This window comes from Equus przewalskii, chromosome 9 (genome assembly GCF_037783145.1).
Source record: "Equus przewalskii isolate Varuska chromosome 9, EquPr2, whole genome shotgun sequence".
Taxonomy (NCBI): Eukaryota; Metazoa; Chordata; class Mammalia; order Perissodactyla; family Equidae; genus Equus; species Equus przewalskii.
This window is the reverse complement of record NC_091839.1, coordinates 79,771,895-79,783,916: the sequence shown is the minus strand read 5'-3', so window position 1 is coordinate 79,783,916 and position 12,022 is coordinate 79,771,895. Positions and strand designations below refer to the sequence as shown.

Genomic DNA, 12,022 nt, shown 5'->3' with positions numbered 1-12,022 from the left:
ATCCATGCCCATCTTCTTCTACTTTATATGTGGGATGCCTACCACAGCGTGGCTTGCCAAGTGGTGCCATGTCTGCACCCGGGATCCGAACGGGCGAACCCTGGCCACTGAAGCGGAACGTGTGCACTCAACCGCTGTGCCACTGGCCGGCCCCAGTGAGGTTATTATTGTGTCTAGTTAGAATAACTAGTAATCCACCTTAGACATTTGGGAACTCTCATTCTGTCAGCATAAACATAACAGTAAGAGTCAAAGTAGAATAGTCACCTCCCACCGAACACCGTGTGCCAGGCAAAACACTCGGACCATTCAAAACATTGTAAAATCTGCACAAGAACCTGGGGGCAAATGTTATTACTCCACTCTTGCACATGGGGAGTCAGGCTCAGCGAGATGAAATGACCCTCGAAAATCACACACCCCTGAGAATAACTGGTCCGCGTTGACCAACTTGGGTTATACTAACACTGGAAAGATGGAGAGGTCGTGAGACTGAATTCTCCTTTCCTGAGTCTCCGTCCCCTGAAATCTGCCTCTAAATCCCCATGAAACGTCAAAGGAGGTCAAATGCATTGTTTTCTTTTCTTTTTCACGTTATAGGTACGAAGATGGATCAAGAACCCGATGGTCAGTGTGGACAAGCATCAGAGTCCCAGTCTGAAGTACACGGGCCCCTCGGTGGTACACATGCCACCAGGGGAGTCAGACTTCGAGCCTTCCTTGTGTCAGACGTGCCTGGGAGACCACGCTTTCCCGAGAGGGGGCCTCCCTCAGGAGAAGGAGTCCTGCTCCTGGGAAACTCAATCTGGGTGTGAAGTAAGTTCATTTCTGCTCTGGATCCATCCTCCTGAAAGGATTCTAGGCCTTTGTTTTTCTTTTATTCATGCCACAGTATGCCAAAAAAAAAAGGTTTTTTTACTGCACGTTTATAAGCTTCTGAGGAGAATATAGAATTGTAGCGTTTGTTAGCCTATTTTTATAATAGAGTTTATCTTTTAGAGCAGTTTTAGGTTCAGAGCAAAATTGAAAGGAAGGTACAGAGATTCCCCATATATCCTGTGCCCCCACACATGAATAGTCTCCCCCTCATCAACATCCCCCATCACAGTGGTACCTTTGTTACAATTGACGAACTACGTTGACGCATCATCAACACCTGAAGTCCACAGTTTACGTTAGGGTTCACTCCTGGTGCTTACGTCCCACGGATTTGGACAAACTTATAATGGCATGTCTCCATCATCAGAATATCATTCAGGTAGTTTCACGGCCCTGAAGGTCTTCTGCGCTACGCCTAGTCATCTCTTCCTCACCCAGCCCCTGGCCACCACTGCTTTTTGCTATCTCCATAGTTTTCCCCTTTTCAGATGCCATATAGTGGGAATCATACAGTATGATGTACTAATTTTTTATGCCGTTCCAAGATTTGACATAGCTGACCAATGTTTTGGTCAACTAGACATTTCTCCTAAGTTGCTGGATCACACAGAGATCAATTCTTGTACGTTGCAAAAAATCGATCTCAACGGTCGTCTACAGATTTGTAGCCTCCACTGAAATATTTAGCTCAACATGACTTGACCCAAATCAGAGCACTGTATCAATTTTCATGATTTTTCCCATAAATGTCCACTCGTATTTTTCATATCTACTTATATTTTTACTAAGCCATTTTTTTCTGCCACTCCAAGAGTTTTGGTTTTTAATTTTGTTGATCCAAGAAAGCCAGATAACTGACTTATCTTGCAGGTTCTAAGATTTCAAAACTTTGAGGTTGTATTTTTAACTTATGACACAATTTGGCTCATGTGTATTTTGACTTTTTAAATCATTAGATTAAATGTTTGCTATTTTTATTACCATCTTATTGACATAAAAACACAACATTAAGGGGACAGAGCCAGCCTGGCGGTCTAGAGGTAGAGACTAAGATTCGGGAGGCTCACCTCAGCAGCCTGGACTCGTGTCTTGCTTAGGGAACCACACCACCTGTCTGCGGCTTGTCATCCTGTGGCAGCTGCGTGTTGCTGTGATGCTGAAAGCTAGGCCACCTGGATTTCGAATACCAGCAGGGCCACCCATGGTGGACAGGTTTCAGCCGAGCCTCCAGACTAAGACAGACTAGGAAGAAGGGCTTGGCCACCCACTTCTGAAAAAATTGGTCATGAAAAGCCTTTGACTAACAGTGGCGCACTGTCTGATAGAGTGCCAGAAGGTGAAAGGATGGAGGAAAAAGATTGGGCAGCATTCCCTCAGCTGTCCTCAGGGTCTCTGGGAGTCAGAATCCACTCATCAGCACTGACAACAACAAAAAAGGGTAGAACATGTTATTACAAAGTGCAATTAATTGTAAGTGATCTTCCAATCTATTATTTTAAATCAGTGCATCATAAGATGATAAGTAACTCTCCTTTTTTAAAAAAACAGTAAGTGTTTGCCGGAGATAAAGTTATCCTTTTAGCTGAGTTCCTTTTAACCCTGGGATATGCCATGTCTCCGAATCTGTTTCCTCAAGAAAAAGTGACACCTGCCTGCCTACTTTCCAGGGTTACGGGAAGATCAAATGAGATGACACACATGGAATATTTCATAATCTAGGAAGGGCCATTATTACTTCCATTCACTCATTTACATACGTGCTATGCTGTGAGTCTGTGACACTGACTTAGGCTTCACGATAGGGGAGCACTTTGCCAATCTAGGAACAGTTGTCGTGGGGCACTGTTGTTTCGCCAGACACTGGCTCAACTCCAGGTTGGCCATAAAAGGCAATAACTAGATTCTAAATGCAAGGATTGGCGACTTTTTCTATAAGGGGCCGGATAGCGAATATTTCAGTCTTTGCAGGTGGTAGTCTCTGGCGCTTCTCTTCAGCTCCACCTTGTAGAGACAGCAGCCACTGATAATGTACAAAGGAGTGGGCCTGACTCTGTTGGAGTAAAACTTTCATTTATAGAAACATGTGGCTGGTCCTCCAGCCGTAGTTTACAGCCCCTTAGACTCTTACAGGAATTTGCCAACTCCTTAGAGTCTGAAGAACTGTTCATGACTTGGAGATGGAGAGAGGGCTCTGCAATCCCATAGACAGCACCCATGCCTACTCCTAACTGTTTCCCCAATGGCTGCTGTATGCCCATCCCATGGGATCTGGGCGTAGGTCAATGAGTAAACGTAATTCCACACCAGAGGAAACAAAAAACAAAGTGCTGGAAGGAATTTAAAACAACACTGTGATTCATCCTTTTACTTTATCTGGGCTAATAGGTGAATTATTCTCCAATTTAAAATGGATTACTTGGTTCTGACTTGGCTGGGTTTTTTCTTAAGGTCACCACAAATGAAGAAGATACTTATCTTTTAACAGTTTAGAAACGAATTTATATTTTGTGTTCCTATAGGGATTACACAATGAAATAGTTCCTTGAGAAGGTGACTCTGTCCTTTTAGGAAGTGGAGTTGTGTGAAGAGAAGACAGAGGGGCTGTTAGAGGCAGAGGCTGGTGGTGAAGACCCCAAGTTGTTCCTCTGACAACTCCTGATGTGGATTATTTTAAGCAAGTCATTAATTCATGCTTCCTGCTCAAGGTTCCCTCCTGCAGAAATTGAGATCGTTCATGCTTGCCACTGAGTTTCTTTCCGTGTTCTTTTCAGTAATTTGTAGATGAGATGGGATTTTAAAAATCTTTTGTAAATGTAAATTTACACGTAAATAGTGTTTCTGAATCAGGCAACCCGCATTCTGGTGCCAGATCTGCCACAAGGTCAATATATGAACTTGAGCAAGTCACAAAGCTCTCAGACATCATATGACAGGCCGACCTAATTGAGTCTGAAGCCCTTTTAGGTCTGAAATCCTACAGCTGGAATTTGATGATCTCTAAATGAAAATAAACTCTGTATTTGATGTGTAAAAATCAAACATAGAAAATGAGATGAGACTTTTAAATAAAATAAGAAAGCAAAGAAAGTGCAAATCCTTTATGAATAATTGTTGAGGGTTTTTTTTCTGACTTTAAAAATAGTGCATTATAAATGCTGCCTTTAATGGCCAAAAATCGCTAAGAGTTACAGTGCAGGGAGCTTGTGCCAGGCCACGCCAAAAGTCTAGTTGGTGGCTTTTAAACATGTTTCTTCCGTGGAGGAAACCAGGATATAAGTATTGCCAAAAAATCACCCAGAAGAATAACAATATTGTGATGTTACTAGTAGTGCTGTCTTAAATGGGCTGTTGATAAATTAAACGGCCCTTTCTGGGAAGGAGATGGGAAGATGATATCATGGAGCTGAGTAAGCTGTTACTGAATAATGCATGCTAGAGGAGCTCAAGTTGTTGCATTGCATTGTGAAATTAACGTTTAGGCCATAAAGAGATGGAAACCAAAGTAGTTTTTCAATGGGTGCATGCTGACTAAACATATTCACAGACTCTGTTCTGCAGCCTCTCTCTCAAAGCACCTTCAGTACCCAGATAAACTGAGCTGGAAGAAAAGGAAACGATGTTTTGGAGTGAGAATGGGGAAAGAAATCTGGTATTAAGGAAAGCGTGGGATTAGATCAATATGGCGGCCTGAACATAGAACGCTAGCTCTCCTTCCTTCCTTAAATGACAGAAAACACATATACATATTTTACTTTATAGCAGTGCTAGAAGACAAAGGGAGCCATTGTGTGGATAAGGGATAATTCAGAATCTCTGAGAAACAGAAGGCAGAATCTCTGAAAAACATAACCCCATCTGGGATTATGAGGTTGATAGGAAACCACAATCCAAAATGATCCCATTAGAAAACTCTTGCCCCAGATGGAGATACTGCAAGCTGACATGTTCAAAGAGACCCAGTCAGGTGGAAAATAAAGACGTTCCATGCAAGGCCTAATAAAAGGAAACTAGTTTTAGCAATATAAATTTCAGAAAAAATACAATGTAAGACAAAAAGAGTTGAAAGGAACAAAAGGAATATTTCACATTGATGAAAGATATCTACCAAGAAGATAAAACATTCACCAACCTTTATGTACTTAACAACACAACATCAAAATCTTTAAAGCAAAAACCGATAGAAATACAAAGAAAAATTGGCAAAATCCTGTCATAGAGGGAAATTTTTATCATACTTTTCCCAAAAATTGCCAGTTCAAGAAGACTGAGAACATGTAAGGATAGAGGATTTCAATGAAACAATTAACCAAGTCTGATTTATGTTGAGATTTGTATCTAATAAACAAAGAACATACATTACTTTAAGAATATGTGGAACAGTTACAAAAACTGACCAAGTATTAGATCATGAAGCATATCTCATCAAATTCCAAAAAGCAGAAATCACGCAGGCCACCCCAGCTGATTACAATTTGATAAAATTAGAAACTAACAACAACGTGAGAGCCAACTGCTGTCCCCAGCCAATTCACACACCTGGAATTCACAGGAGCTCCTCCTAGAACTCTGAGCTTAGATAGGAAATTTAAAAAAAGGAAATTTAAAACTATTTTAAGTGCTTACAATACCACCAGAAAAATGCAAATCGAAACAATGAAGTCCCATTTTTTTTTTGAATCCATCAGATTGTCAAAGGCTGAAAAGATTGATAATGTTGTATTGGTAAAAGTATGGGCCCAAAGGCTGTTGGTGGAAGGGTTTTTTGGCAACGTTCCTCTATTAAAATTTTTAAAATCTCACATCCTTTAACTTAGCAAATCTGTGTCTCCACGTCTATCCTAGATACATACTTGCTTGTGTGATAATGGGGTGAGATACAATGATATGCATTACAATATTGGAGATGGTAAAAAAAAAAAAAGGAAACATCAGTGGATAACAAAATTGTGAACTCATAAGGAATTAGTAATTATGGCATATCTGTACTCTGAAATATTATGCAGCAGTTAAAAAGAATGAGATGTGTTTGTAATGACATATCCCAAGGTATATTAAGTTAGAAAAGCAAATTAAAGATGAATATGTATATAGCATCATCACATTTATTTTTTTGAAACTTTGTATTTCTCTCTTCATGTCTGTGTGTGTGTGTTTGTGTGTGTTTGTATAAATGCAAATAAAAAGATCTGGGAGTATCTACACCAAACTGAAATGGTGATTTTGGCTCTCCAGGGACTAGGATTGAGAGTTAATGAGGTGGGGAGCGTATTCAAGAAGGACTTCAGCTTTGTCTGCTGGTTGAATTTTTCAAGACCATATTAATTTATTACCTGTGGGTTAGGGAAAACACCACACCCACCAGGAAACTCACTTGTAGAAAGTCAAGTTACAACTCAGTCCTACTGGTGGAAAGTCAGGGACCATCACAGGGAGCTTTCGCCCCATGAGACCCTTCCACCACTACAAAGACCGGCACCTGGAGCAAGATGGAAACCACCCAGTACTCACCTCCCACAGCTCCTTGCTTCCACTTCCGTCTGTCAGTTATTTCACTGCCCGGGGCGGTGACTGTGTCCACGTCCACGTGTTCTCTAAGCTCCCGCCGTCGCTAACTCTGAAGTGTTCATTTTCCTATCTCCTCCCAGGGCCTGGCATACATGCTAAAGTTAATGTGCTCTTTTCTTCTCTTTGCCTTTTTTAGCTGCAGTGGAAATTTTGCTCATGCCATTTCTCTTTTTTTAACATGAAAGGGAGAGACTAAGACAGAAAACTCTGCAGCCCATGCTGGCTGTAAGTCAGGTGCGTTCTAGAGGTGCTGCCTGCTGGGGCTCCAGGTTTGCCCTCTCCTGGGCTATGGATTTGGTGACGGGGACTTCCTGGGCCTCCCTGTCCTCCAGGAGAAGAGAGCTGGGAAGGTGCTCAGTCCGTGGCCCGCGGCTGCAGCCAGGGCGTCTGAGCTGGGGTTCAGGCCCAGCACAGCCAGGGCTCTGCAAGGAGCCTGCCGACCTGGAGAAGTTGAAACCACACTACTACAAGTGCAAGAATGAGCACTGAGTTTTGACATGCTAAGATTTAAGCCATTGCCTCTTCTCAGCAAAGGCACTAAGAGAAGGCCCTTCTAACTAAGCCAAGTCACACAGTCCCGGGACCTGGGGGAGCTGGCTGCTCAGCCCTCGGCTGGCCGGACGCCTGGCCTCCACCCTCCAGACCCCACGGCGTGGGGAGCTGCCCTTTGCATTTCTTCTTGAAATCATTGAGCTGTTTCTTTGAAGCCCAGGAAGCTTGCTAGTAAAGCGGTCAGCTGAGGAATAGTTTCCATACCGACTGACTTTCAAATCGTTTTGAGTTTTTCTGATCACTTAAGAAGAGGCTATAAAAAATATGCTTAAATCGGCCAGATGGCTTCATAGATTTCTGCTTTCTTTCCATTTCCATAGTAAAAATGGTTTTTATGAAGGCTTACAGGGAATAAAATAATAGTGTCTCCACTTCTCTCTTCCCCCAGTTTTCTGCCCTTGACGTGACGTATTATGGCCTCTGCGGATGGCTGGTGCTTTCAAAGCTTGTCACCCACAACAGTACTTGTTCTGCACCAAATTTTAAGCCGTGTAATTCTTGAGAAAGCATTCATTGCATAAAATAGAAGATTAGCCTCTAAGGGAGGGACGAGAAAATGCCCTTATCTTTTGCTCGTACACTTAGAACATGACAGAATGGACCAAATTGTACCCAGAACCAGCAAACTGGGTTCCACTCCCCTGGCTGCCACAGGTCACATGACCTTACACCTGTCACCCGGCCTCCTGAGGCTCACCTGCAGGTCCTGAGAATCAAAGGTGCTGTTCCTCCCCCCGGGAACCACAGAGAGAGCACCCGTGGAAGCTCCTAAAAAAGCCAGACTCGGCGTTTGAAATATTACTGGTTGGCAAATCCACCTAAGGGTAATAAAAGCTGAAAAGACTTTAAAGCAAATAAATCAGTCTTAAGGAAAACATTCATCACATTTCCAAGGTTTCCCCATTAAAACGATGATGATGATGATGATAATAATAATAATAGAAAATACTACCTAGAAAATAACATGTCTTGGGAAACATTAAAAACGAGTTAGTAAGCTGCCATTTTAGGATAATGAAAGTCCCTATAATTACTCTTTCTATTATTTGTCTGAATATTATTATTCTAATACTGAGGCAGAATTGGAAAAAAGATAGTTTTACCCCAAAAAGCTTGGAATTCTTTTCCCGAGAAAGACAGCATTAAAAAAAAAAATGTTTGTTTCAGGCAGGGTTATGTAAAATGGAGAAAATTCTACTGGTTTCTCTTTGAAGTTCTCAACATTTTCTCCCTTGTTCTACAGTAATTTGAAATGTCCTAAGAAACTTTTAGTCGAGCCCTTCTCTTTGGCTAAGAGCCAGAGGAAGGAATCCCTTGGTATCCTATGGTCCCGCTGAGTTGTTGGTTCCTGAGATTTCCATTTTTAGATTTCATATGTCTTTTACTATAAATCCACCTCCTTCCTCACTTTCCCCCATGATTTTCAAAAATTATGTAAGAATTGTTACACTAGCACTATTGAAACATTTAGAAAGAACTTTAGGGGCTGGCCTGGTGGCATAATGGTTAAGTGTGCACTCTCTGCTTCAGCCGCCTGGGTCTTAGGGATCGGATTCTGGGCACAGACCTACACACTGCTCATCAAGCTATCCCATGGCAGCATCCAACATACAAAACAGAGGAAGATTGGCATGGATGTTAGCTCAGTGACGATCTTCCTCAAGTAAAAAGAGGAAGATTGACAATATAGGTTAGCTCGGGGGCCAATCTTCCTCACCAAAAAAAAGAGAACTCCATTTTCATTACACACCAATTGTTCTTAGTTTTTTGTGTTCTCTTTGAGTTTTTCCCTGTGCTTACTTATTTTGGACATGATTATTGTCATCGTGTACATATGATAGTGAAGCTGCCTTTTTTTCACTCGATATTTATTGGAAACATTTGTATGTTGTAAGATGAATTTAATAATTGTCATCGTGGTTACCATTGCATCAAATTGACATAATTTTATGTAACCACATATCTACTATGAGCCCTTTCATTTTATTTTTTTTTCTCTTTTTGATATGGCTGCAAATGATTTTTCCCCCCAGCTTGAATAACCTTACAAGAAATTGAACCTTAGTGTAAATTGCCAGTAATAGAGTAGAGTTTGAAGATAATTATGGTTCTCGTCAAAATACTTTCGAGAACAATTTAGAAACAGTCAAATCGATAAAAATGCCACCAGCATTATGTGGCTAAACCTGCCCCACCAGCACTTCATCCCTTGGAGATAGTGGCATGCTCTATTTTTTGTTAATTGAACTAAATGATGCTTCAGTGATGTGATATGCATTTCTTTGATGACCAAAAAGTTAAGAAATTTTTCCATTTTTTAAGTTATTACTTGTAATTCCCCCCAGGGAATAGTTTCGTTGCCGCTCTAGCTGATAGAATCTTGCATTTATATTCATCAATTTAAAGGAATTACTTCTATGTAGATTTAAATTCTCTTTCAATTCTATCTGTGGCAGGTTTTTTCTCCCAGTCTGAGTCTTGGTTATTACATTCCCAAAAATGAACCAGGTCTGCTTTTCGTACGATTAGAGAGGGAATATCTATACGAACTTAAAGCTTAAATAAGCACATCCTCTTCCTCCCAAAAAGGTGCTGAGCCTGGCCCTGAGGCCCACAGGAGGCTGGCGAGGGAAAGGGTGCAGTCCTGGGTCACTGTGGCTTTCTGTCACGTGCCACGTGCACATTTTGCGTCCCGCCAGACAGCTTGACAAGCAGGAAGCTGGCTCCTCCTCCTCCAGGAGTACTTCTGTGCTTCCAGTCCGTGTTTCCAGGGCTCTCAGAGCTGGGAGCCACCTCCATCCAGCTCAGGGCTGCCCTTCTCTGCCACAGGCAAGGGCCAGGACTCTGGAGGGGAGCTCTGCCGGGATCCAGGGCACAGGAGGCACAGCGTGGACTTCGGGTCCTCTGCTTTCTCCTCTAGGCACTGACCAAAGGATTGCTTGACACACTTCTGCTGTGTTTAAAGACACGATTCAAGACACAAAATTTCAATTTTATTTTTTTTCGTCTTTTTGTTTGTGTGTGTGTGTGTGTGTGAGGAAAATTGGCCCTGAGCTAACATCTGTTGCCAATCTTCCTCTTTTTGCTTGAGGAAGATTGTTGCTGAGCTAACATCCATGCCCATCTTCCTCTACTTTGTATATGGGATGCCACCACAGCGTGGCTTGATGAACGGTGTGCAGGTCTGTGCCCATGATCAGAACCTGCAAACCCCCGGGCGGCCGAAGTGGAGTGCACGAGCTTAACCACTATGCCACTGGGCTGGCCCCACAAAAGTTAAATTTTAGAGTCAGGACTTTGGGGTAAAACAAGTCTATGCCCAACTCCTAGCTCACTTCATTTTTATTACCTCAGCTCTCCTCTGAGTGACATGCCCCCAGAATGCCTCCTTCCCGGGAGATGCATCTGGAAAAGGATAAGGGAATCCATCTAGACTGTTTAAGACATAAAATATGCCGGGAAAGCTACTGCCGGTCCCGTCCTGGAAATCTCAACCCTCTCACCCTTGGGTTGGAGCATGTTTCATTGGCTCTTGCTGTATGTAACCAAATCTTTCCTGCTTCTAATTAAACTTACTGCTTTTAGTATAGTCCTTCCCAGAAACCATATGGCCATTTTCCACTAAAATAATATCCTTTCTTAGTAGTTTTGAGACTTTGAAAATTTTAAAAGAAAGCTTTTTACAAACTACTAAAAAATCTACAAGCAAGAGCAGAATTTAAGGGATAAAGTAAACTTTAATTGTATTCCATTTCTCTTTTTTTTGCCATTATTTCTCTGTTTTCTCAAAGTTTATGATTACACATTTTTTCTTGGATTGCTTATTGAAGTGATAGAATTTGATCTAGTAAGTAACATTCCTATAGCATAAACTATTAAAGAATAAGTTAAACAAAAATATGAAGAATTTTTTGAAAGATTTAATGATAATTTATTAAAGTAGTATAACTTCATTCTAAAATTTACCTTTAGGGACCTGAAAAGACTCTTCTTATAAACCTTCTAAAATAAAAGGAAGTAGAAATGATTACTGTCACCTTGATATGTCCTATGCACATAAAGTAAATTGCTTCTCGTTCATTCTGCTTACACAGAGAGCCTTGGATAAACACCAAAGTTTGCCAAGACACATCTGTGCATGGTGTTCAGGATAAATAATTCATTCTATTTTCACTTGCCGCTGATGTTAGATCCCTTGTCTTTGTGAGCTAGCAAATCAATCAATTTCTAAGCAAGGTTCTAGCAAAGCTCAATTTAGGTGACATCATCTCTGGAGAGAACCATCACAAGCAGCCAAAGTTCCGTTAGTGACTCAGCAGGATTCCGTAAGAAGATTAAACTTTTCTTAGCAACCTTGAGTAGCAGAGATTGGCATAAGAACAAATTAAAACTCCCTTTGAAGTCAAGACAAACTCCACAGCTTGCTATTTATAATTTCAGTTTACTTTTCCAAGGTCCGTCAGCCTTGATAACTATAAACACACAATTCTGTTCTCAATTCACTCTTCTCTCTTATGCTGGTGGGTTGTTTTCCTTTTGAGTTGATTTTAAAATGACCATTTCAAGGGATTCATCTAGATTTTTACTTGAGGGAAAGTGCAAGAATTCAATCCCTCTGGCGGGGTTAGAGATGTAGCAGACAGGTGGCTCCCTAGTTAAGGGACATGGGGAGCAGGAGTTATAAACCTTCCTAGATTAGAAAATGCTAAATGCATTGACTGGGCAGTACCGAGAAAGGAAAAGCAAGAAATTAGTGACAATTACAGTTCTCTTCTGGGCTTAGAATTGGATGTATCAGCAGCACTGAGCTATTTTCAAAACAAGCAACCTCCTATCAGCGTGAAGCAGACCGTTCAGGCAGTGACCAAAGCGAAACAGGGACCCCAGAAGGCCGAAGCCCCTCCCAGCCCGCCACAGAGCCTCGGTCTGTTCTCTCAACTAGTGTTTACTGAGAGTTTCTGTCACAGGCCAGGCAGTATCTCACCCAGTGCTTCCGGGAGATGGGAAATACTGCCGGGAACCAGGC

General features: G+C 41.7%; 1 protein-coding gene and 1 long non-coding RNA gene across 4 annotated transcripts in view; one reads left to right on the top strand and one right to left on the bottom strand.

Annotated features, from left to right (window-relative positions):
* The window catches only part of SGK1 (serum/glucocorticoid regulated kinase 1), a 107,903-nt gene that overhangs the window by 44,459 nt on the left and 51,422 nt on the right, over positions 1-12,022 (top strand). For all 3 annotated transcript variants that reach the window (XM_070557238.1, XM_070557237.1, XM_070557236.1), the window contains one exon: positions 601-816. In XM_070557238.1, the coding sequence (XP_070413339.1) occupies positions 601-816 (216 nt within the window). The remainder of the gene's footprint in view (positions 1-600; positions 817-12,022) is intronic.
* On the bottom strand, positions 8,978-11,259 carry LOC139073738 (uncharacterized). The gene is made up of 2 exons (XR_011522727.1): positions 11,034-11,259; positions 8,978-9,946 (listed from the first exon to the last, which is right to left on the bottom strand). It is a non-coding gene; the product is annotated as an uncharacterized lncRNA (long non-coding RNA).